Source organism: Saccopteryx bilineata, chromosome 6 (genome assembly GCF_036850765.1).
Source record: "Saccopteryx bilineata isolate mSacBil1 chromosome 6, mSacBil1_pri_phased_curated, whole genome shotgun sequence".
In the NCBI taxonomy this organism is placed as follows: Eukaryota; Metazoa; Chordata; class Mammalia; order Chiroptera; family Emballonuridae; genus Saccopteryx; species Saccopteryx bilineata.
The window spans coordinates 195,222,415-195,245,804 of NC_089495.1; the positions used below are offsets into that span (position 1 = coordinate 195,222,415).

The 23,390-nt window shown below is 47.5% G+C and overlaps 3 protein-coding genes across 5 annotated transcripts in view; 1 reads left to right on the forward strand and 2 right to left on the reverse strand.

Moving 5' to 3' along the window:
- The window catches only part of STK4 (serine/threonine kinase 4), an 84,781-nt gene extending 80,529 nt beyond the window's left edge, over positions 1-4,252 (reverse strand). For 2 of the 3 annotated variants that reach the window (XM_066237919.1, XM_066237917.1), the window contains exon 1: positions 4,124-4,252. In XM_066237919.1, the coding sequence (XP_066094016.1) occupies positions 4,124-4,158 (35 nt within the window). In that variant the 5' untranslated portion in view covers positions 4,159-4,252. The remainder of the gene's footprint in view (positions 1-4,123) is intronic. The other variant, XM_066237918.1, reaches the window with a different exon arrangement.
- The window catches only part of KCNK15 (potassium two pore domain channel subfamily K member 15), a 284,394-nt gene that overhangs the window by 115,834 nt on the left and 145,170 nt on the right, over positions 1-23,390 (reverse strand). The window lies entirely within an intron of this gene.
- Positions 5,385-22,151, forward strand: TOMM34 (translocase of outer mitochondrial membrane 34). Its single transcript, XM_066235160.1, has 7 exons — positions 5,385-5,782; positions 7,728-7,827; positions 8,731-8,883; positions 12,434-12,603; positions 17,547-17,691; positions 20,849-20,975; positions 21,220-22,151. The coding sequence occupies exons 1-7, from the start codon at positions 5,656-5,658 to the stop codon at positions 21,337-21,339; spliced, it is 942 nt and encodes a 313-aa protein (XP_066091257.1). The 5' UTR covers positions 5,385-5,655; the 3' UTR covers positions 21,340-22,151.

Below are 23,390 nucleotides of genomic sequence, written 5' to 3' on the forward strand. Positions count from 1 at the left end.
GTTATAAATGAACAATATTGTCATTAATCTCTGAGACCTCTGAAAATCATTAACGAGCTTCAGGGAGCTTGTTAAGGAATGTGTGTGTGTGTGTGTGTGTGTGTGTGTGTGTCTTCCTGAAACTATAAAGGACAACAAAGAAAAGAGCTCAGGAAATGGGGAAATATGAAGTAGTCACACTAGAGATTTCTTTGTAAAGAAAAAGGTTGAAACTAGCTAAATAATACCAATCTTTTCAAAACAAAACAAAACATGAATCTTAAAAAAAAAACCACACAAATGTGTAACTTACTAGAGAAAATAGGAAAGCCAAAGGACAACAAAAAAAAACCCCTCTAAACATATCAGTAAACATATCAGTGTATCTACCAACAAACACTGATCTAAAAAAAAGCCACCTTAAAGAATTTTCCAAATACCAAAGACTATGTATACAGAAATGGGAGTTTTGCTTCAAGTCAATAATTGCCAACACTTGAAACTTAACAAAATGACCACGCTGACCTTTGGAAATCAAAAGATCCTAAAAAATTAAATTCCAATGACATCATTAAAAACTCCCAGTTTCCAAACATAAAGGGCTGAAGTGAAACTTCTCTTAAACCTCAGAAGTGAAATTTCTATGAACTCAGAAGTTAGAATGACATCTCATAAATCGGGGAGGAGGGGGGAGGAGGGCTGGGAAGCACTGAATTTATAACTATATAAACAATAGACAATACCTCATTCCTCAAGTATAATTCAAGTTTTATAAACAGCTTATATAAAGGAAGATCAAATGTGTTCCTTTGAAATGTTGACTTTGTGGTTTACCAAAAGCAAAACTATTTCAACTACATGGAGACCATGCATAACAAAGGAAGCTTGCTGCCACAAGAGACAGCTGCAAGCGCTGATAATACTTTGACAAGTCAAACTTTGTATGACTGCTCAGATACTTTTTAAAAACAATCTAAGTGCTTTTCTGTTTGTTTTTGGTTCCAGTTTAAGAGATCTTTACACTGGTGCCTGATAACCTAGAGGTGGTCAATAAATATTTGCTAAGTGGATTAACAAATATATAATGATGTTCTTATCAGCGATCTTTGTGAGTTTTCAAAATAAAACAGAATTTCACCCTAAGAAGTATCACTGGATTATCAACAAATAGGATTTCTATGGGGAAATCTTTTGATAAGTGACTTGATATTTTATACCATGAGTCTTCATGGAAAGTACACTATAAACGTAACAGTCTAACTCATGATTCAACTCTCTCAGCTGATACTTCCTCAGGACCTAGGCAGTTTCACAGCTTGCACATAAACAGGCCTGACCAACACAGCCTCCATGGACCAAATACCAGCAGCTGCTCCTCTCCTAAGTCAGATGGCTACATGGATGGCCAGCATCCCAGAAATGCACTCTACACCTTCCGCCGCACTGTTATCTAATGGCAACTCACTTTAAAAATCAACCTCCTACGCAACCACCAACTTTAATCTGTCATCACTTACTTAGTCACACACAGATGTCAAACTCATGAACACAAGGAGCATTTCCTGCATTGGGATTGCTACCCCTTTTTGGAAACACATACCGTCTGAATCTCTGAAAGACACCTGTACCTTTCCAAACACAAACGTGTTTATGAAAGAGTTACTCACAGGTTTGACTAAATCTCAAACTTCTTTCTCCCATTTTAGAACTCTAGTAAGGTTCATTTTATTTATGTACACCCATTCTCTTTCCACACAATATTTGATATGGGTGGGTTACAACAAATATATAAGATAAATTGATAAAGTTTTTAAACAGTAATAAAATTAATGTGTTTCCCGCCCCCTCAAAATTCATATGTTGAAGTACCTCCGAATGTGATTGTATTTGGAGACAGAGCTTTAAAGAAGTAATTAAGGTAAAATTAGGTCATATGGGCGGGCCCTAACACAGTATGACTGGTGTTCTTCTGAGAGCAGATGAGGACACAGGTGCAAAGGGAAGACAGTATGAAGACACAGGAAGGAGACAGGCCTCAAAAGAACCCTGCGGACACCTTAATCTCAGACTTCCAGCCTCCACACTGTAAGAAAATAAATTTCTATTGGCTAAATCACCCACTGTGCGAAATTGACATGGCAGTCCTAAGAAACTAGCACAAATGATAATAAAGTTAATCTGATGCCAACTAAGCATCCACTGGTTATGAGAGCAGGAAAGCACCAGTCTCGAAAATACAGCCCTGCAACACTCTTCTCTTGTACATTTAATACATTTTTTTTAAATCCAAAAGGCAGAGGAATGAGTGTAGAATAACAAAAAGGTTTACTCTTTTGTCCAAGATCTCACAATGCAAAGTAAAGGTAAAGACAAAACTCAGATGACTAATTCTCTTTTCAATCAGACCAAAGCCTCTGAGAAAGAACAAACTTGTTTTAGAAAGAAATGTAACAAATGTATGTTTATAACGGGGTCACCATGGTGCCATAGCAAATCTTGCTGACACACAGGAGGCCCTGGGAAACAGGGGTACTTCCAGAGAGGCATCAGAGCGAGGCAGTTAAGAGCACTGACTTTGGATCACACTGCCTGGATTAAAACTCCAGCTCTGCCACTTCCTAACTATGGAACCTCCAGCAAATCACTAACCTCTCTGGGCCTCAGTTTTGTTACCTGTGAAATAGAGAGACAGAAAAACTACCTCATAGAATATCTATGAGGACCAAATGAGTTAACAGTAAGTTGAATCATATGAAATGACCTTTCTTATAAGTCAAAACTGGTCAAATACCAGCAATTTCATACGGTTCAGCAGGAGACGTGGAAAACACTGAGAATAGCGTCTGGCATTCGGTAAGTACTGTATAAGTGTAACAATCATTACTATTTCAGTCTCAGCACACTACAGTAGGGTGAATTATGAGTCCATCCCAACCAGCTATTTGCCTTCTGCAGTATTTGTGCACTTGAAACAAACACCCAGCGTGCAGCCCAAATCCCTTCCCTTCACCTCCATTGCCCCGCACTCCCACACACTGAACACTTCCTACTTCAGCGCTCATTCTGCTGCAGGAAGTCAGAGGTCTCTGTGAAACCAAAGCTAACTATGCTGTACCTTAGAAAAGCATGACTCCCTCAGTCTCTGTCTACTTTTCTCCAGCTGTGGCATAAGACCCTGGTGTCCACAGAGCAAAGCAATGATACAACTGCAATCAACCCAGGAGTTCAGACTTTCTAGGCTCAGCCACTTCCCTGATCTTGACTTATAACAATTCCAGGTAGCTGCAGAATCTGGAGCTGATACAGAACAATAGAGGCCTGACAAGGGCACAGTCAGGCTGGGTCCAGTCACCCAGACCTAGAGCAAAGAAAGAAACTCATAGGACTGTCTCAACTCTTCTTAGGCCTCAATTTGCCCATCTTGAAAATAACCTATTCCTTATCTTCCTCCCAACATTGGGTTTTGAAGGATATGAGGAAAATAAGACACTGGATATCAGGAATGAAAGGTGCCATCGCCATGCTAGCGTGGGACACCACCAAGATCATCTTCCTAAATGCTACAATCCACGAAGTCCCCCTGGCTCGATCTTTACTCTTTCTTGATATACCTTCAGCCTCAGGAGCAAAGCTTTCCCTTCATCACATCCTCCCAGACTGCACCCCTCGGGTGAGACTTCCACCCTTACAAAGTCTACCCAACCTTTCCTCTGCTTGTCCGGACTCATCCTTTACACAGACCCCACATGGGTTCTCAGCCTGCTTCAGCATTCCCCCTATCTCAGTGAGTCCCTTCTAAGATAGCCTACCCCAGTAGCCCCCTCCCCGGGCCCTCAGCAGCTGCTCCCTAACTTGTCCTCGCGTCCTCAGCACCTGCTCCGTAGCGGTGCCCTCCTATTCTCAGAACGTCCCCCCCACAGCAAGTGCTTTCCCTAACCAGTCCCACGTTTATCCCCCTCCTCGCGTGCTCCCCTCTGTCGGACCCCCACCGGCCAGAGGTCCCCCATTCAGCAGGTGCCCCTATCAGCCGGGTAGCCACGCCCCGCAGGTCCCTTCCCTCCGGGGGCTCGCACACGGGTGTTCCCCCTCTGCCAGTTCCCGCCTTTCCCACCGCATCCCTTCCTGTTAGCCAGTGTCCCCTCACCGGCGCGGCGGGTTCCTCAGCTGCACGGTCTCCATGGCGCTGCCGGCAGCTGCCCAGACCCGCTCACTGCTCCATCCTCCCCGGAGACCTCCCAGAGCCCGCCCCGCAGACCCTCCCACGCTTCCGCTTTCCGCCCATACCGGAAGCGATGCTAGGCGCGGGGAGCTGGGCGGGGCCGCGAGGACGCGGTCTGGATCACGTGGTGCACCGGGGCGTGGACCGGGAACCGTGGAGTCAAGAAGGCTCCTGTCCTGAGTGGCCTGAGTCAGGCTCGAGACTCGATGATGTTGTCTCGTTGCGATGCTGTTTATCCAAGACAGCCCGGAACCCCATCTCTGCCTCCGTGCCGGCCTCGGTGTGTGTGTGTCTCAGCTGGTTTCCCCACCACATTATGGGGCCTAAGCTAGGCTGAGAGGATTCGGATGGAACAGCCACCTAACCCTCAGGAAGTTCATAGTCTTGTGGGTTAGGAGTTTACACAAATAATTATAACTAGATTTCTAAGGGCAGAGACCAGACCTTTTGTCAACAGACCTTCATAAGTGCATGTTGGGTGCCAGATCCTATTAGGTCTTGGGGAGACAAGATAAAGAAGACCTATGTCCTGCCTTTAAAGACCTCACAATCTTTGACAAAAACTGTAAACCGACCACCACAGAATGAATAAATACTAAATTAGGGATAAATCTCATAAGCAATGGGAGCAGAGAAGGGACATAGTGGGAGAGGAGAGGAATATTAAGGAAAGACTTTTCAGAGGAGATGTTTGAGTTTATTATAGCTTGAGTTGGGATGAGGCAAGAGAAAACGTGTTTGGAAAAAATAAAGCATAAACAAAGGTTAGGAAGCGAGAGAAACAGTTTAATGTATGCAGGTAGCAACAAGCAATTAAAAGAAATTGGAGTATTAAGTGGGACCTAAAGACAGATGAGGTTGAAGATAAACTGGTTTCCCGCAGCAGATCTTTATTAGTCTATCCGTGCATTCACTTATTAAGTCAATGTCTTTAAAGCGATAGTGCCAGTTAGCTTCCAGCCTCAGTGCCTTCGCTCTTGCCATCCCTCAGGTCTCAGCTCGATTATTAGTCCTTCGGAAATGCCTTCCCCACCCCTCTTATCTAAAATAGTTCCCACGTGGTCCCTTTCAGGGCATTAGTGTTTCGTTTTCCTTACAGCACTAATAACCTGAGGTTATCCTCTTCGTTTGCTGGTGGGTTAATTGCCTGCCGGTTCCCAATGGGACCTGCGAGCTGGGACCCGGCCTCTTTCACTTGTTTGCTCCATAGCATTCTAGCCACTGAAGGAGCCCAGCGCATCTCCAGGGTGATCGCGCGCTCCGGGAACGTAAACGCCGAACTGAGCATGCGCCAGGCGCGGAGGGCCAGGCATCACGGACCACCGACTCACGCAGGCCCCACCTCCACCGCGCTCCGTCCCGCCCCCTCAAGGCCAGGTTAATAGTCGCACGCTGTACCCACAGCTGCAGCTGCCGCTCGGACGCCGTGCGGTAAGGCTCGGTTGCGGGAACGGAAGATGGCCCCCAAACTCGCGGACTCTGTGGAGCGACTCCGCGCCGCCGGCAACGAGAGCTTCCGCAACGGCCAGTTCGCTGAGGCCGCCACGTTCTACAGCCGCGCGCTGCGGGTGTTGCAGGAGCAAGGTACGACCCTGATCCCCCATTTTCCCCGCCAGCGCTGCTCCTCTCTCCCGGCCCCCCCCCCACAACTACCCGGACCTCGCGCTGTCCCTTTCTTGTGGGACCTGCCTTCCCTGCAAGCCGACTTCCCCCGCCAGGCCCGCCCACCACCCTTCCCGCCCATTCCCCCACTTGGGGCATCCTTCCAGAAACTTCCTTGGCCCTTTCTTTCCGCCTTTAAAAATTTTTTTTTAATGTGGTTTTATTACTGGTTCTTTTTCACTTAATGACTTATCAGAAACGTATTTCTGTATTAATAAATATTTTATCACCTTTTCATTGTGGTAAATCCACAACATTAAAATTATCATCTTAGCCATTTTTAAGTGTCGAGTTGAGTGGTGACAAGTATAAACTGTCCACGTTGTTGTGTGCAACAGATCTCTAGAACTTTATCTTCTTGCAATCCTGAAACTCTAATACTGAAACTCAGTAAACACTAACTCCGCTTCCCTTCAGCCCTCGGTGTCCACCTTTGTACTTCTGTATCTATTATTTTGGCCACTTTCAATCTTTGAAATGAGTGAGATCGTACAGTATCTATCTGTTGTGACTGGCTTATTTCTTATTTCCCTTAGAATAATGTCCATGAGGACATTTTAAACCATGTTGTGGCATGTGACAGGATTTTTTCTTTTTTAAGGCTGCATAATACTCCATCGCATGGATATACCAGATTTTTTTACCCATTTATCTGTTGATGGACATTTTATTTTATTTTATTTTTTGTATTTTTCTGAAGCTGGAAACAGGGAGAGACAGTCAGACAGACTCCCGCATGTGCCCGACCGGGATCCACCCCGCACGCCCACCAGGGGGCGACGCTCTGCCCACCAGGGGACGATGCTCTGCCCCTCCGGGGCGTCGCTCTGCCGCGACCAGAGCCACTCTAGCGCCTGGGGAAGAGGCCAAGGAGCCATCCTCAGCGCCCGGGCCATCTTTGCTCCAATGGAGCTTTGGCAGCGGGAGGGGAAGAGAGAGACAGAGAGGAAGGAGGGGGGGGTGGAGAAGCAAATGGGCGCTTCTTCTATGTGCCCTGGCCGGAATCGAACCGGATGCCCCGCACGCCAGGCTGACGCTCTACCACTGAGCCAACCGGCCAGGGCCTGTTGATGGACATTTGAATTGCTTCCACTCTTAGCTGTTGTGGATAATGCTCACCCACAGTGCACAATGGCTCCAACTTCTCAAACTTGTCACCAGCACTTACTTTCTGTTCTTTTGATTGTGGCCATCCTGATAGGTATGAGCTACCTGCTTCCTAATTGTCCTTTTGGCCCCTATCCTGTTATTTGATTCTCATGCTGATCCCTGAGGATAATATGTAGCTCAAACTACCTTCTCCTCAACCATTCATTCTTCAATTTAAATTAATATTTGTTTAACACGTGTACAGACAAGTGTATAACAAGACAGAGAAGGTCCTTTCGATGATTATTCTTGTTTTTTGGGGGGAAGTTGATCTCAAACCATAAAACCTGTCTAATAATAAAGAAGGGTATGTAGAAGACAAACATGGTAATGTGATAGAGAGTTGACTAGGAAACTCCATTAGAATGGGGGGAGGTCAAGGACAACTCGGAAGTGTCACTTCTTTGAAGAAGTGACATTTGAGATGTCTGAATGATGAGAAGAAGAAAAGTGCACAAAGTTTTGGACATTTCAGGTGGAAGGAACTATAATCACAGGCATACTTCGTTTTATTGTGCTTCTCTTTATTATGCCTCACAGATGTTGTTTTTTTTTACAAATGGAAGACAAGATCTTCCACCAGCAAAAAGGTCAGGTTACAGGCATCTCTGCTCCCTTTTACCAAAGCCCAGAGAGCTCAGTGTGAAATGCACTTTGCATTCCAAGGCATCCATTTCCCAACTTGCTGATCTCACACTTTCTGCTTCCACCTGGGCAGGTCCTGCAGACCCTGAAGAAGAAAGTGTTCTCTACTCCAACCGCGCAGCGTGCCACTTGAAGGATGGGAACTGCAGTGACTGCATCCAAGATTGCACTTCGTAAGTGGTCAGGGGGAACTCGGGGGTGCCTGAGGGGTTCAGGAGAGGAATCTAGGTTTATCTGGCCTGTTCCTTCTTTGGACTGATCCCACCAGTTTACATCTGTGATGGATACTAGGAAGTGTCACCAGGTCACTGAGAATAGGAGGCTCTACTTGGTCTTTGTGGCTCCTGTCTTGTGTCTTTGGAGTCTTGGCTCTGCAGCTGTAAAAGAAGTAGGGTGGGCACTTCCAGGTGAAACTTAAATTATGGGATTTGAGACCTGGGGATGAGGGAGAGTTGTAGACTAATGACTGGCTTGCAAGGGTTTTTTTCTGGGATGGGTCTGTGTGAGAGGAAGAGAGAGAAAGAAAGAGAGAGGGAGAGGTTAACAGCCAGGAAAGAAGCAAGGAGAAAGCAGAAAATGGTATCCATGGATAACCAGGTATAGAGAACATGAAACAATTTTTCATACTTCTTTTTCTTCAAGCAAGTCTGATATTGCCTTCTTTCATCATCACTAAAGTAGTATGCATACCTGAATGTGTTCTTAGATCTGATAGCCTGTACTACTGTTTTAGATTCATGCCCTGGTGATAGATGGTAGTGGCATAGGTGGAATTCAAACACCACTCCATCTGATTTCAAGCCTCTGTGGTATTCCTTTGGGACCACAACTCTGAAAACACATAGAAGCATAAAAGCTACAAGGCACTTGTTCTTGATTTTGGGGGGAATTGCAACTATGAAAATTGATGCATGTGCATACAAATTTCATAATATTAGTGACTGTCCATTTCCCTTTTCTGCTTCAGTCTAAGTTGAAAAGATTATCTTACAAGGTTTATAGATGAGCCCGCCTCAAGGGAGCTGCGGGTGGAGCCTGGTGACAGCAGCTGATGACATTTCTGTCTCCCACTCTAGAGCACTGGCCTTGGTTCCCTTCAGCATGAAGCCCTTGTTGCGGCGCGCATCAGCCTACGAGGCTCTGGAGAAGTATCCGCTGGCCTATGTTGACTACAAGATTGTGCTGCAGATTGATGGCAGTGTGAGGTCAGCCTTGGAAGGTGTCAACAGGTGAGCCTGAGGCACTGCGGGCACTCCCTCTGGACCTCCCTGCCCTCTGTCATTGGCTGGGAACTACCCCCTGAGCATCTTCCAGCAGGTCCCTTTGGAATAGGTTTAGAAATTTCTCATGAGCTTGTGTGAAGGTGTGGAAGGAGAATTTGCTGTCCCATTTGGTAGGTATTTAAGGGGTCAGGATTACTGTACTGAGTTTTTGTTTTGTTTTTCCCTAGGTGTTCAAATTCATTCAAACAGTGGTAATTTGTTGAGCTCTGTTTAAGGTGTTGTGCCAAGGTTAGTAGGAATACGAAAACAAAAGGAAGTACAGACTCCACTTGCCTTAGAGCTAGCAGAGGGGAAAGGAAGGCTCAAGCATAAACAGCTCAGATAAGCAGTCATGGGTATATTGTTGTGGGTGTGGTTCAAAATATTATACTATGACATGTCATGGCCCTCAGCAGTTGACATGTCGTGATGTCCTCATTTGGGTGACTGATCGTGTTTCCTTTGCATGAGCTGCTAGAAAGCCAGACACTACACTAGTAGCAAAGCCTTGTGAGGGTTTCATGGTATATATTTGTGCATTATTTCTGGCTGGATTTGCATTTCACCTTGAGCTCTCTGCCTCCTTTTCGTTTCTAACATTAAACAAAATCTGCCACTTATGTGCCTGACTTTGCACTAGGGCCAGGGCTAATGCTGGAGACATACCTCTTTCTTCCCTAATAGAGCTCATGGGAAGCTCTATCTATCTGTGGTCTCATGGAGAACACCAGTCAGAACCAGGGAACAGATGACGCAGCACAGAGGCAGTAGGAGCAGAGAGGAGGGCCCTAGCCAGCTAGAGGCAGGCCAGAGAGGGTTTCCGGGGGAGGTGAGCTGAGACAGAGGTGAGTAGAGGTCTGGGGCTAAAGGCCAGCAAGGAGAAAAAGCAACCTGCACAAGCGTGAGCAAGTGTGATGCACTATGGAAATTGTGAGAAGTCCATTTCACGTGGTGCTGCAGGCAAGGAGCTCCGCTCGGGACAGGTGGTGAGGCCAGATGACACGGGGCCTAGTGTTCAGGCGCTTGGGCTCGATTCAAGCACAGTGAGGCACCATGATGGGGCCTTAGGCAAGGGAGCAACGTGAGCAGACTTAAAAGAGAAGTTCACTGGCTGCCCTGTGGAAGGATGACGTGAAAGACCGGACTGGAAAGGGGGCAGGCAATAATCCAGAAGAGCTCGTGGAGACGGTGGTAGAGGGCAGTGGGACCCCCCGGGGTATATAGGTAGTATTTCAACAAGTTTTGGTGGTTGAGGGATGGGGAGAAGGGAAGAACAGAGGAGATATCCAAGTGGTTGACATGTTGAGTTGAAGGTGATTTGGGGGCATGAAACTAGAGGGGTGAGAAGGCAATGGGTGTTTACATGTGTTTGGAGCAAAGGAGAAAAATATAGGCCAGACATACAGGTTGGGGGGTTATAGGCATAGAGGTGGCCCGAAATGATGGAAGAAAAGACCACTACAGCAAGTGTGTAGGGCGAAATGGATGGAGCTTTGAGAAATTCCAGCATTTTAGGAACTTACAGAGGGACAGCAGCTGGAGCAATGGGAGGAAACTTGAAGCTTTTGGTGTCACAAGGGAAGGAATATTTCCAGAAGGGCAAAGATGTCATTCATGTCAGGTGTCCCAATGAGCTTAAGTAGATGAAGGGTTCAGGAATGAAGTCACTGTCCCATTTCTGATAGAAATCACTGTGATTCTGATAGAAGCAGGTCAGTGGGGTCAGACACTATGGCAGTGGTTTCAAGAAGTCTGGCTGTGAGGACAGAGGGTTGTCACTGTGATGGCAGAGGGACGTCCAGGAGGGTTTTATTAAGTGCCGATAGTTGGAGTGAGTGGAGAGAAACAGTGAAGTCCCAGAGACGGAGATGCTGGCCGAGTGTGGCCCTTGAGAGGGCTGGGAAGAGAAGGGGTCCGGAGCGTAGGTGGAGGCGTTGGCCTTGTCAGCTCTTCTGTTGTGACAAAAGAAATCGGAGGGTTGGGTGCCCATGCAGGTACGCTTGTATTTGGGGTATGAGGAAGTTTGTTTGCTCTAGATAAAGAGGAGGGTTAGGGAGCAGAGTTGGGGCTAGAGGTTTGAAATACTACTCACAAAAATTAGGGGATATTTCAAAATAAATGTGAAGTGATAAAAAAGAAGCATTTGATTTTTTTTATTAAACAAGAACATCAGAAAAGCAAACAATTCAAAGAAAGTTGTTCAGTTATGCAAATGAGCCTAGCCAGGCGGTGGCGCAGTGGATAGAGCATCGAACTGGGATGCGGAGGACCGAGGTTCAAGACCCCGAGGTCACCAGTTTGAGCACGGGCTTATCTGGTTTGACCAAAGTTCACCAGCTTGGACCCAAGGTCTCTGACTTGAGCAAGGGTTTACTCAGTCTGCTGAAGGCCCACGGTCAAGGCACATATAAGAAAGCAATCAATGAACAACTAAGGTTTCGCAATAAAAAACTGATGATGGATGCTTCTCATCTCTCCTTTCCTGTCTGTCTATCCCTCTCTCTGACTCTCTGTCTCTGTATAAAAAATAAAAATAAAAAAAGCAAATGTGATGAAAACCAACTTTTATTTCATTGATGAAAATGCACTCTACAAAAGGCTAAAGGTACTAGAGTTCCCTGATCCCATAATTTTTGTGAACAGTATAGCTGGGCTGATCAGAAAAACAGCTTTGGGGGCTTTGAGACCATAAATTTGTAGTGGTATCATCATTGTATTGTTTTCATTCTATATCGTAGGAACATGGTTGTAAAAGCAGAAAAAGCACACAGTTGGCTTTATTCACTCATTCAATACGTACTTATTAGATCTTGGTGCCAGGTAATGATATGTTAGGTGCTAGATTTCAGCTGACAAACCAGATATGGTCACTGAACAACATTTTGAGCAAGTTAGCTGGGCCTAGAGGTGGGACTAGGGACAGGGAAGTGGGGGAGATTGTTCCAGGAAGAGGACAGCCACATTCAAAGGCTTGAACATAGGCTCAAGCGTGAATGTGGCATCTGATAAAGATGAACAGGTGGAGGGGACCAGATCGCAGCCCTAGGGAAATGGGAACCACTGAAGGACTTTAACATTTGAGAATGACATGATGAGATTTGCATTTTTAAAACATCTCTGAGCATTAATCAAATCAACTGTCAGGTGCTTGCATGGCTTTATAATAGCTTCATTAAGGAAATATAAAACATGGTCTTTTCCTAGTGAATGTGCCGTCCTTTGGGGTTAAGGTAAGGTTTCTGTAGACCCTTAACAAGAAATAGATCATCACTTTGAAAGTAGAATGTGACCAGATGAGGGCCAAGCAGGCAGGGAGCGTCATGATTGGTGGCTGAACTGAGAAGACTTGTATAGGTGTCAGACTCCTGTGCCTTTCCTCTACCTGTCAGGAGGATATAAGGAGATGATTCAACTCAGGAAAAAATAATAACTCTGACTCTCAGACACTGCCTTTGGGTTTATGAGAGGAGAAGCTTCTTGACCCAGCCAGAAACCTCCCTGTATGCTTTGTTTCCAGAATGACCAGAGCGCTCATGGACTCACTTGGGCCCGAGTGGCGCCTGAAGCTCCCCTCTATCCCCTTGGTGCCTGTTTCAGCTCAGAAGAGGTGGGATTCCTTGCCTCCGGAAAACCACAGAGAGTCAGCTAAAAGTAAACCCAAAGAAACCACAACTGCCAAGAACAGAGGTAAGCTGTGACTTATCCTCAGTTTTGCGATTTCCCCGTAGCCACTTTCTCTAGAGCAAGCCTTTAAAAATTGGCCTCATTTAAGCTGAGTTATAAAATAATATTAAAACAAAAAGTCTTAACCTCTTAGAGACTGTCTCGATTCTACAGTGAGGGTTGTGAGCAAAGCCCCTCCACTGTAAGAATTGTTGAACTCCTAGCCTAGCGTGTAGGTATATGGTGTTAGTTTCCTTCTCTCTTCTGGCAGCATTTGGGATGTATCATATTGGACACTTTGGTTGCAAGAACACAGAACTCACCATGGTGAATAATGAAGAGATTTTAGTGGCTCATATAATTGAAAAGTCCAGAGTTCAGGTTCAGGGGAAGTTGCCCAGCAGCTCACTGCTAGCAGGCTCTGACTCCATTTCTCGATACTCTCAGCTCTCTCCTCTGGGGTGGGCTTCAGGCACGCTTCCCTCTTGGCAATAAAATAGCCACAGCAGTCCCTGGCCTCACATCCATAGACCATGGCTCATGACCCAGAGGAAGAGGAAAACTTTTCTTTTTTTCTGTGAGGGTTTCTTTCCCCCAAATCTTTAACTCACATATTTTCACAGTTTATTCTGGCCCATTTGGTCATGGACTATTCCCTGACCCAGTCACTGTGACCAAGGCCTGAAATTTTGTGTTGAGCTCAGCCCTGAGCCATCTGCCCTACCTCTACAGATAGAGGGTGGTAACTTCCCCAGGAACATGAGCCCTGTGCAAGGCCCTGGGGAGGAGAAACAAGAGAAGGGAGAGCACAGGCAGGTAGCCCTGCACAGGGGACAGTCCACCTTGACTGGAAACTAAGAGGCCATTCTTCAGGGGCTCACTGGACACTGATAGTGCTCCAGGGGAATTTCCCAGCTCAGCAAGTAGGTGGTGAGGGTAGGTGGTGCGTGCAGGGGGGTCAGAGCGAGAGCCTCCGTGGATGGCAGGAGTTACTCCTTTCCCAGGAGGAACCTGTGGGGCCGTAGGTAGCATTCACTCTGGTTTGTGGGAGCCAGGTAACTGGTCCCCACTCTTCCCTGGACTGGAATTGTGGGGTGCTGAGGAACTAGATGGCTTCAGTGCAGCTACCACTTATTTCATTCTTTCAGAGATACTGGGCCGTGTGTGTTCCAGGCCCTGTGCTGAGCAGTGTGACACAGACCGGATGGGCGGTCTTAGCCCTCAGAAGCTCTCAGTCTGATGGGAGACTGAGAAACACAGCGTTTGAAAATGCAGGGGGAAGAACAAGTGCTTAAGAGTCTTTAGTATTTGGGGAGTTCAGAATCAGAATTGATGTGTGCTTGGGGGCGGCAGGGAAAGGCTCACAGAGGAGGTGGCAGTAGAGGTGACAGGTTGAGCTGTGCCTTAAAAGGTACATTCTTGGCCCTGGCCAACTAGTTCAGCGGTAGAACATCAGCCTGGTGTTTGAAAGTCCCAGGTTCAATTCCCAGACAGGGCACACAGGAGAAGTGCCCATCTGCTTCTCCACCCTTCCCCCTCTACTTTCTCTCTGTCTCTCTCTTCCCCTCCTGCAGCCAAGGATCCATTGGAGCAAAGTTGGCCCGGTTGCTGAGGACGGCTCCATGGCCTCCGCCTCAGGCGCTAGAATAGCTCTGATTGCAATGGAGCAACACCCCAGATGGGCAGAGCATCGCCCCCTGGTGGGCATGCTGGGTGGATCCCAGTCAGGCGCATGCAGGAGTCTGTCTCCCTCCCTGCCTTTTTTTTTTTTTAATTTTATTTATTTACTTATTTTTTACAGAGACAGAGAGTGAGTCAGAGAGAGGGATAGACAGGGACAGACAGACAGGAACAGAGAGAGATGAGAAACATCAATCATTAGTTTTTCATTGTGCGTTGCAACACCTTAGTTGTTCATTGATTGCTTTCTCATATGTGCCTTGACCACGGGCCTTCAGCAGCCGCGCTCAAGCTGGTGAGCTCGGGGTCTCGAACCTGGGTCTTCCGCATCCCAGTCCGACGCTCTACCCACTGCGCCACCCCTCCCTGCTTTTAACTTCAGGGGAAAAAATTTTTTTTTAAAAGGCGCATTCTGGCCTGACCTGTGGTGGCGCAGTGGATAAAGCGTCAACTTGGAAAAGCTGAGGTCGCCGGTTCAAAACCCTGGGCTTGCCTGGTCAAGGCACATCTGGGAGTTGATGCTTCTAGCTCCTCCCCCCTTCTCTCTCTTTGTCTCTCCCCCTCCTCTCTAAAATGAATAAAAAAAAATTGCCCACCTTAAAAAAAAAAGCGCATTCTTCCTGTGGGAAAGGGAAAAGGGGTGGAAATTCTTGGCAGAGAGTTAGTGAAGATACGGGGTGCTGCTGGTGAGCAGCAGGAGTAAGCAGGACCAGTACGCAGTGCATTGCAGAGCCAAGTAAAATGAGGAGGTACGTACATTGCAGTCTACTGGCTCTGCTTAGAGAAGCCCATGCTCATGTGCACAAGGAGACAGTAGAGCAGGGGTCCCCAAACCTTTTACACAGGGAGCCAGTTCACTGTCCCTCAGACTGGACTATAAAAAAAAACTATGAACAAATCCCTATGCACACTGCACATACCTTATTTTAAAGTAAAAAAACAAAATGGGAACAAATACAATATTTAAAATAAAGAACAAGTAAATTTAAATCAACAAACTGACCAATATTTCAATGGGAACTATGGGCCTGCTTTTGGCTAATGAGATGGTCAATGTACAGTTCCATATTTGTCACTGCTAGCCGTAACAAGTGATATGACGCGCTTCCAGAGCCATGACGCGTACATCCCGCATCAGCAGAAGTAGTGCTGTATGTGAGTGACGCCGCGCTTTGCGGTGCTGTCACATACAGTACTCCAGGAGCACAGGATGCATCACTGACCACCAGTGAAAGAGATGCCCCTTCCAGAAGTGCAGCAGGGGCTGGATAAATGGCCTCAGGGGGCTGCAGTTTGGGGACCCCTGTGTAAGAGTGTTCACAGCAAAATGTTTATAATAGCAAAAAACAAACCCGAAGCCCTGGCTGGTGGCGCAGTGGATAGAGCATTGTCCTGGAGTGCCAAGGTCACAAGCCTGATCCCGAGGTCACTGGTTCAAGCCCCAGCCAGGGCACATATGAGAAGCAATCAATGGCACAACTAAGTGGAACAAGTTGATGCTTCTCTCTCTCTTCCCCTCTCTTCCTCTCTCTCCCTCCCTCTCCCTCCTCTCTCTCTTCCTTCCCATCTGTCTCTTTCTCTCTTTCTCCTCTCCCCCCCTCTTTTCCTCTCTCAAAACAAAACAGAACTGGAAATAACACATGCCTCCATAAATAGGGGAACAGAAAACCAATTGTATGACAGCAGGGAGAATGGATGAACTACTATAGGTACACCTACCAACACAGATCTGTCTCAGTAATGATTTTGAGGGGAAAAAGAAAACAAGATCACAGGAGAATATATAGAATTATTTGGTCCTTTCATAAAGTTCAAAAATAAACAGTGGTTTATAGAAACTATTGTACGTAGTAAACTACCAGAAAGAAAAAGGGAAGGATGCACACAGTGGGGAGAATGGTTTCTTCCTGGGTGGGTTGATTTGGAGAAGGGCCCTCAGGCCTGCAAATGTCCTCGAAAATGTTCTTTTCTTAAGGTGAGGGATGAGTGCCAGGGTGTTTCACTCCTAAAACCTTACCTTTGTCATAAATACTCAGTTTATATAGTTGTATTTTTTTGTTTTTTTCAGAAACAGAGAGAGAGAGAGAGAGAGAGAGAGAGAGATAGATAGGGACAGACAGACAGGAACGGAGAGAGATGAGAAGCATCAATCATCAGTTTTTCGTTGTGACACTTTAGTTCATTGATTCTCATATGTGCCTTGACCGTGGGGCTACAGCAGACCGAGTAACCCCTTGCTTGAGCCAGTGACCTTGTGTCCAAGCTGGTGAGCTTTGGTCAAACCAGATGAGCCTGCGCTCAAGCTGGCGACCTCGGGGTCTCGAACCTGGGTCCTCCGCATCCCAGTCTAACACTCTATCCACTGCGCCACCTCCTGGTCAGGCTAGTTATATAGTTTTTAAAAATTAAAAAAGCAGGCCTGACCTGTGGTGGCACAGTGGATAAAAGTGTCAACCTGGAAACGCTGAGATTGCCGGTTCAAAACCCTGGGCTTGCCTGGTCAAGGCACATATGGGAGTTGATGCTTCCTGCTCCTCCCCCCTTCTCTCTCTCTCTTCTCTCCCTATAATGAATAAAAAATAAATAATAAAAAAATCTTTAAAAAAAAAAAAAAGGTGATATGGAAGCTGGGGCTAGAACATGAATTCCAGCCTGAAGCCAGGTTGAGCAGCTTGGATTTCACTTTCTCTCCTGTTTCCCCTCGAAAGCTGGGCAGACGGTGGAGGGAGGAGGGAGGGGGATCCTCACAGGCTCGGACCAGAACAGTGATGAGGAAGCCCAGGGGGTACACCCTTTCTTTACCAGATGCAAGTTTATTTAAATAATTAATCCTCCTGCTTTAAGTTCATAGGGGGTCCTGCACTTTCTTGTGGAGGCTCAGCTTTCCTCTGGACAACAGCCCTGTGTAGAGTAGGTGTCGCCCCCACTGTATTGGTGAGGATGTTGAGGCCAGCAGAGAAGGTAGGGGTAGGTCACACAAGATCTTCCAGCTCCAGTGGCAGTGCCAGGGCTGGAACTCAGGTTGCTTTTTATCATGTGTAAGTTACTGTGTGCATGTACGTTTGAATCAGGAGTCCCCACCCTCTTCTGAATGAAACACCACATTGAATTCCCCAGAAGCCATTGATTGGGGGAGCCATTGATCAGGAAGGACCCTTGACGACAGTGTAGGGCACCTCTGGGGAGAGAGGGCTGCAGTCAGCTAGAAGAGATGATGTCAATGAGGCCTCGTGGTCTCCACTGGGCACCTGCTCCATGGTTCTTTCCTCTTCTGAATTTGCATCTAGTGCCTTCTGGGGATGTGGAGAGAGCCAGAGTTCTGAAGGAAGAAGGCAATGAGCTTGTAAAGAAGGGAAACCATAAGAAAGCTATTGAGAAGTACAGTGAAAGCCTCTCGCTTAGTAACCTGGAATCCGCCACGTACAGCAACAGGTACCTTCCCCACAGCCACTGGTCTGGGGGATTTCAGGACATTGGCTCTACCGTTCCGTAATGTTCTCTTGGACTATGGTGGGCTCTTCTTCTCAGCACTTAGTCAATATGTTACAGCTCAGAACGCGCATTCACACTCATTTTGGTTACGGTGAGGCAGGCGTTGCCAATAGCATTCACTCTCTTAGAGGGATAGAAACTGAGGGAAGCCAAGGGGAGCCTGGGCTCTGTTAGCTCCCCTCCCCAGAACTTTCATTAACCACCCCAATCAGCAACGCTGTCCTGTACACAGAAACGACCTCAGCACAAGTCTTGCACCCCTTCCCTGCTCGTGCCCATGGCTTCTCCAAGACCCTCCTATTAGAAATTTTGGCCCCGAACACAGGGCAGACCCAGGGTATGGAGTAATCACCTGGCCTGGGAGCAAGAGACAGGGCAGTCTAGCCTGAGGGTGTAGACTCCTGGCAGTGTAGAAGGCCCTGCGCCTGCGCCACGTTACACTTTAGTTCAGAGAGCTTAGATCTGCTATCCACTCACCGTTCCTAATCTAAATGTTTCAGATTTTAGTAAGGTAGTATGGTCCACATACTGAATCACATAACATTTACGGTCTGGGATAGCCCGTGAAGTTAATTGTTAGCATTTCTGTGGCAAAACATAAGGAAATTCCACATTAACATGGGGGAGTATGAGGAAAGAACAGTTTCATGTCAGTTCGGGTCAGGGTTTACTGTAGGGGTCTCAAACTCAACTCAGCATGTGGGCCGCAGAGCAAGATCACAGCCGTTCAGCGGGCCGCACTAGGTCTACAAAAGGCAACTGTTACGCAACACTTTTCTCACTGCAGTTGAAAACAAAAAAAAATCAGTACAACAAGCACAATCGTACATGCAGTTTACTCAGTGTCACAAAACGACCAGAAACTGTAGTTCGCATCACAACTGCTGTTAACTAAGCTAATATCTAGCTAGGATGCTAGAGAAATGAAAAATACAAGTAGGCCCCTAGGCTTACTTAATTTTATCCAAAATATTTTGAACTTCGTGGATTAGTCTGCGGGCCGCACAAAATTGTTCGGCAGGCCGCGAGTTTGAGACCCCTGGTTTACTGCCTAATGAGTTGAAAAGGGAACTTCTAGATTTAAAGCTTCAGTTTTGGACCTGTGGTCTGCTGGCTTAGCAGACCAGGGAGCCTCGGCCTGCCTGGGAACAGGAAGGCCATACACTTGTTCCAGGTTCGTGCAGCAGCAGCTTCTGAGCCCTCTCTCTCTGGGCCTCCGGCCTTGCTAACCTCAAGTTGCTGGAGACCTCTTAACCCAGGGGTCGGGAACCTTTTTGGCTGAGAGAGCCATGAATGCCACATATTTTAAAATATAATTCCATGAGAGCCGTACAACAACCCGTGTATATTACGCATTATCCAATAAAAATTTGGTGTTGTCCCGGAGGACAGCTGTGATTGGCTCCAGCCACCCGCAACCACGAACATGAGTGGTAGGAAATGAATGGATTGTAATACATGAGAATGTTTTATATTTTTAACATTTTTTTTTTTAATTAAAGATTTGTCTGCGAGCCAGATGCAGCCATCAAAAGAGCCACATCTGGCTCGCAAGCCATAGGTTCCCGACCCGTCGTAACCCATTTTCCTGGATCGTTGTCATGTTTTGGGACAATACTTTGCTTTGTTTAAATACTGTTTTTAGTGTGCCTGTGCCACACTGGTGTAATTACTGTTGCTTTATGCTATCTGTAGGACTGGTCTTTGCCCCCTTCTCAATCACAGCATCCCTGGCTCTCTTCCCAGATCTGCTCTGCTAGCTAAACTTTAAAGTCATTTTGACAAATTACAAAAAGCATCTTGTTGGGCTTTTGGTTGTGGTTATGTTGACTTTATCAATTAACTTAGAGGGCTAATAATTTGACACAAAACTGCGATTTCCACCCATTGAGGCTGAAATTATACCACATGCTGGATGCCGTTTGCTGCTCCGCCTCATGCATATGCATCAGTGTGGACCCGTGCATCGTCCTGGGCTCGCTTCCACTCTCTCAGTGCAGGTGATACCCCTGGATGTCACTGCTCAGGTACTCGGCACCCACACTTACCAGGCCCTGGATGGGCCTCCAGACTCATTTAATCAATTCTTCAAGTTAGGTCATGGTCCCATTTTACCTGTGAGAAAACAGGTTTGGAAAGATGAATTAAGCACTGAAAGAAACAACTCAGGCAAGGTAGAGCCGTGATTGAAGCCAGGTCTTTGTCACTCCAAAGCTTGGGTTCCTTTTCACTCATGCATGTTGTCTCTCAGACAGCTTTGAAATGAAAAATAAATTAGGTACACCCAGCTAAGTGACTACTCTGCACCCACTCAGAACGATGAGGTGGAGCAGATGGGCTTACGTACTGAGCTCCAAGACATCTGTTTTAGAGCCTGTCTTTGGCAAAAGGACTGGAATTGAGTGAGGAACACACACACACACACACACACACTCCTCATAGCTGCAGAGTGGTTTGTGCGTATGTGCATGACTTATTTTTCCCAACATTTAAAAAATTTTAAATATAAATTGAAAGATTTTTTTCACTGAACACCTATATACCTATCATCCAAATTCATAATGAACATTTTGTTATTTTGCTTTATCACTATTTAGCCATCTATCACTCTGTCTTATTTCTGATACATTTCAAAGTTGCAGACACCATTACGTCTCACCCCTAACATGTCAGCATGCATAGCGGTAGCTGAAGTCCAGTAGTTAGGTATTTTGTTTTTTTTAAGCAAGTTAACTTTTTAATCTGTCACAGGGAAGGGTCTTAGGAAGCGTTTTCTTTGCTTGAAAGAGCACAGAGTGGGAATGTGAGGTAGACGAAATGCGGGACTCGGTGAGGTCAGGGTCTGGAGGCAGGAGGACCTGGGTTGAGTCCCGGGTCTGCCCTCAGCAGTGGTAGACCCTTCAGCAGGTCGCTTCACCCCTCCGAGCCAGCGTTCCCACCTGTGAAAAGAGCCAAGGTGGTTGTGAGGATGGATGAAGGTGTAAAGTAAGCAGCATAGAGTAGATCTGCAAATCAGGATTACTCCTCAGGCTGCCTCACAGCTCTGGGGGGCCCCTAAGAAGCGACTGAGACCTCTGGCACGGTCTTGTCCTGCCAGAGCCCTCTGCTATTTGGTCCTGAAGCAGTACAAGGAAGCGGTGAAGGACTGCACAGAGGCCCTCAGACTGGATGGGAGGAACGTGAAGGCATTTTACAGACGGGCTCAAGCCTATAAGGCACTCAAGGTAAGAGGACCCTGACTGGAGGCGCCAGCTGAGCTACAGACATCTGTGCCTGCGGTGGCGCTTCCAGAGCACCGGCAAGGGGAGGTGGTGCTGGCCGTGTTGCTTCGCCTTCGGGGCCTAGGCAGCTCAGGTCGGGCCTGCTGCTGGCTTTGAAAAGCCTCTGCTGTCGCAGCAGCTGTCCCCACCCACACTTGACCTCCCCTCGGTCACGGCACCATTCCCATACCCTCCTCTCTTCTCTTAGGACTACAAATCCAGCATTGCAGACATCAACAGCCTCTTAAAAATTGAGCCCAGGAATGGCCCTGCAAAGAAGTTGCAGCAAGAAGTGAACCAGAATTTTAAAAACCCTAAAGGGCAGTAGGAAACCTCTGCCAGACGACCATCCTCTGTGCCTGCTCCTGGGACCCCGCGCGCCCAGAGCGAGCTCTGAAGCACCTTTCTCTGCCCCTTGGAGAGGTAGAGGCTTCCCACCCCTTAGGAGGCTTGGTTTAAATTAAGCTCAGTTTAGCCAAAAACCAGACACTGTTTTGCTGGAAAGGTCCCCTGCTCTGCTCAAGCCATTCTCCATTCCCCCTGCCTTGGACAGCTAGCAGATCACGCAAGCAGGTCCTCAGCAGCAAAGCGCTGGGCTCTGTGCTTGCCCTAAGCATGCTACTCCCTGAGTGCTGCCCTCCGAGCCTCACCAGACCCACCTCGGTGTGGTTGATCAGAGCACATTGAGCTGGGCGTGGAGGGGGGCCCAGGACTGGAAAACCCTGGCCCACTGGCACCTAAAGCAGCCTGTTGAGCTGGTTCTCCAGGGCTGCCATCCTGCCCTGTCCTTGGCATGTCCCAAGTTCTGAGCTCCAGCCCCTTTTGGCCGGGCCCCACTTTGGTAGGATGCAGACTTCCGACCCTTGGATGGCTTTGTGTCTCTGTACTTCCTCCTGTGTGGAAGTGCTTAAGCTGTTTCGGGAGCCTGGAGGTGTGGCCACTCTTGAAGGTAGGTGGCAAGAATGGCCTCCTTGAAGTCAGTGTCCTTGTGTTCTGGGTAGGGACTTGCCTTTTGACCCCAACAGTGGCCCCTCCAGGCTTATTTCTTTGTTATGTGAAGTTAATTTGAACTGAACTGACTCCAATTTTGTTGAACTGTGTGCTTAAGCAATTACATTAAACATCTTTCTTCTACATAAATGTCCGTTGTACTTTCATGTATGTTTCTTCGCTCTGTGCTTGGAACTCTGCAGTAACAACAAAAGCTACCACTTTCTGAGCATCCATCTATCTATTCATTGATCAAATCCACTGATGTGTCTGCTTGGGCCAGGCCTTGTGTATAGTGCTGTGGAAACAACAGTGAATGAATACACAGTCCCTGCTCTCAGCGGGCTGGCAGTCAGGCGGAACTGTGAGAAAATAAACACAATCCCAGGAGCAAGTGCTAAAACTGTAGCCAGCCTAGGCTTTTTTTTTTTTTTTTTTTTGTATTTTTCCAAAGTTGGAAACGGGGAGGCAATCAGACCGACTCCTGCATGCGCCCAACCAGGATCCACCCGCCATGCCCACCAGGGGGCGATACTCTGCCCATCTGGGGCATCGCTCTGCCGCAATCAGAGCCATTCTAGCGCCTGAGGCAGAGGCCACAGAGCCATCCTCAGCGCCCAGGCAAACTTTGCTCCAGTGGAGCCTTGGCTGTGGGAGGGGAAGAGAGAGACAGAGAGGAAGGAGAGGGGGAAGGGTGGAGAAGCAGATGGGCGCTTCTCCTGTGGGCCCTGGCCAGGAATCGAACCTCGGACTCCTGCACGCCAGGCCGACGCTCTACCACTGAGCCAACCGGCCAGGGCCAGCCTAGGCATTTTAAAGGAGTCATCACACAATGCCTTCCCTGCCTAACTGTGGAGATCTGACCTCATGGGGAAAGGAAATAAACTTGAATTGAGTTCTAATGTGGGATCTTAGCTGGTGAAGAGGCGAGGGCAAAGGGCCTCTTTGGGAGGACAGGGTGAGCCCAGGGACCAGAAGGTGACACTCCGGGTTATAAAACATGGTATGGCTGAGGCCAGAGAGCACTTCAGCATCCAGCCAGAACTGAGGCTGCCTCCCTTTCCTGGGCTGTGTCCCAGTTCAGTTGTTTTCCTCTTAATGGAGTAGCAGTTGATGACTGCGGACGCAGAGCAGACGGAGGGTTCTCCCCGTCCTCTCGCTCCCCATTCCAGTGCCTAGTGTTCATTCGCTGTTGGCATGCTGCTTCCGACCTCTGCAGGAGGCTCGGCTGAGAAGTCAGACCCGCGAGCTCAAGTGGGTCTTAAGAGTCCACAGATGAGCACCATGGCCACGGCCAGGGGACTGTTTCAGAGCGGAGAGCTGTACCCCTCTTACTGCCCCTCTAAGCAGGCATGGCTCTCACCTCATTTGAGGCAGGTTTAGTAGTGA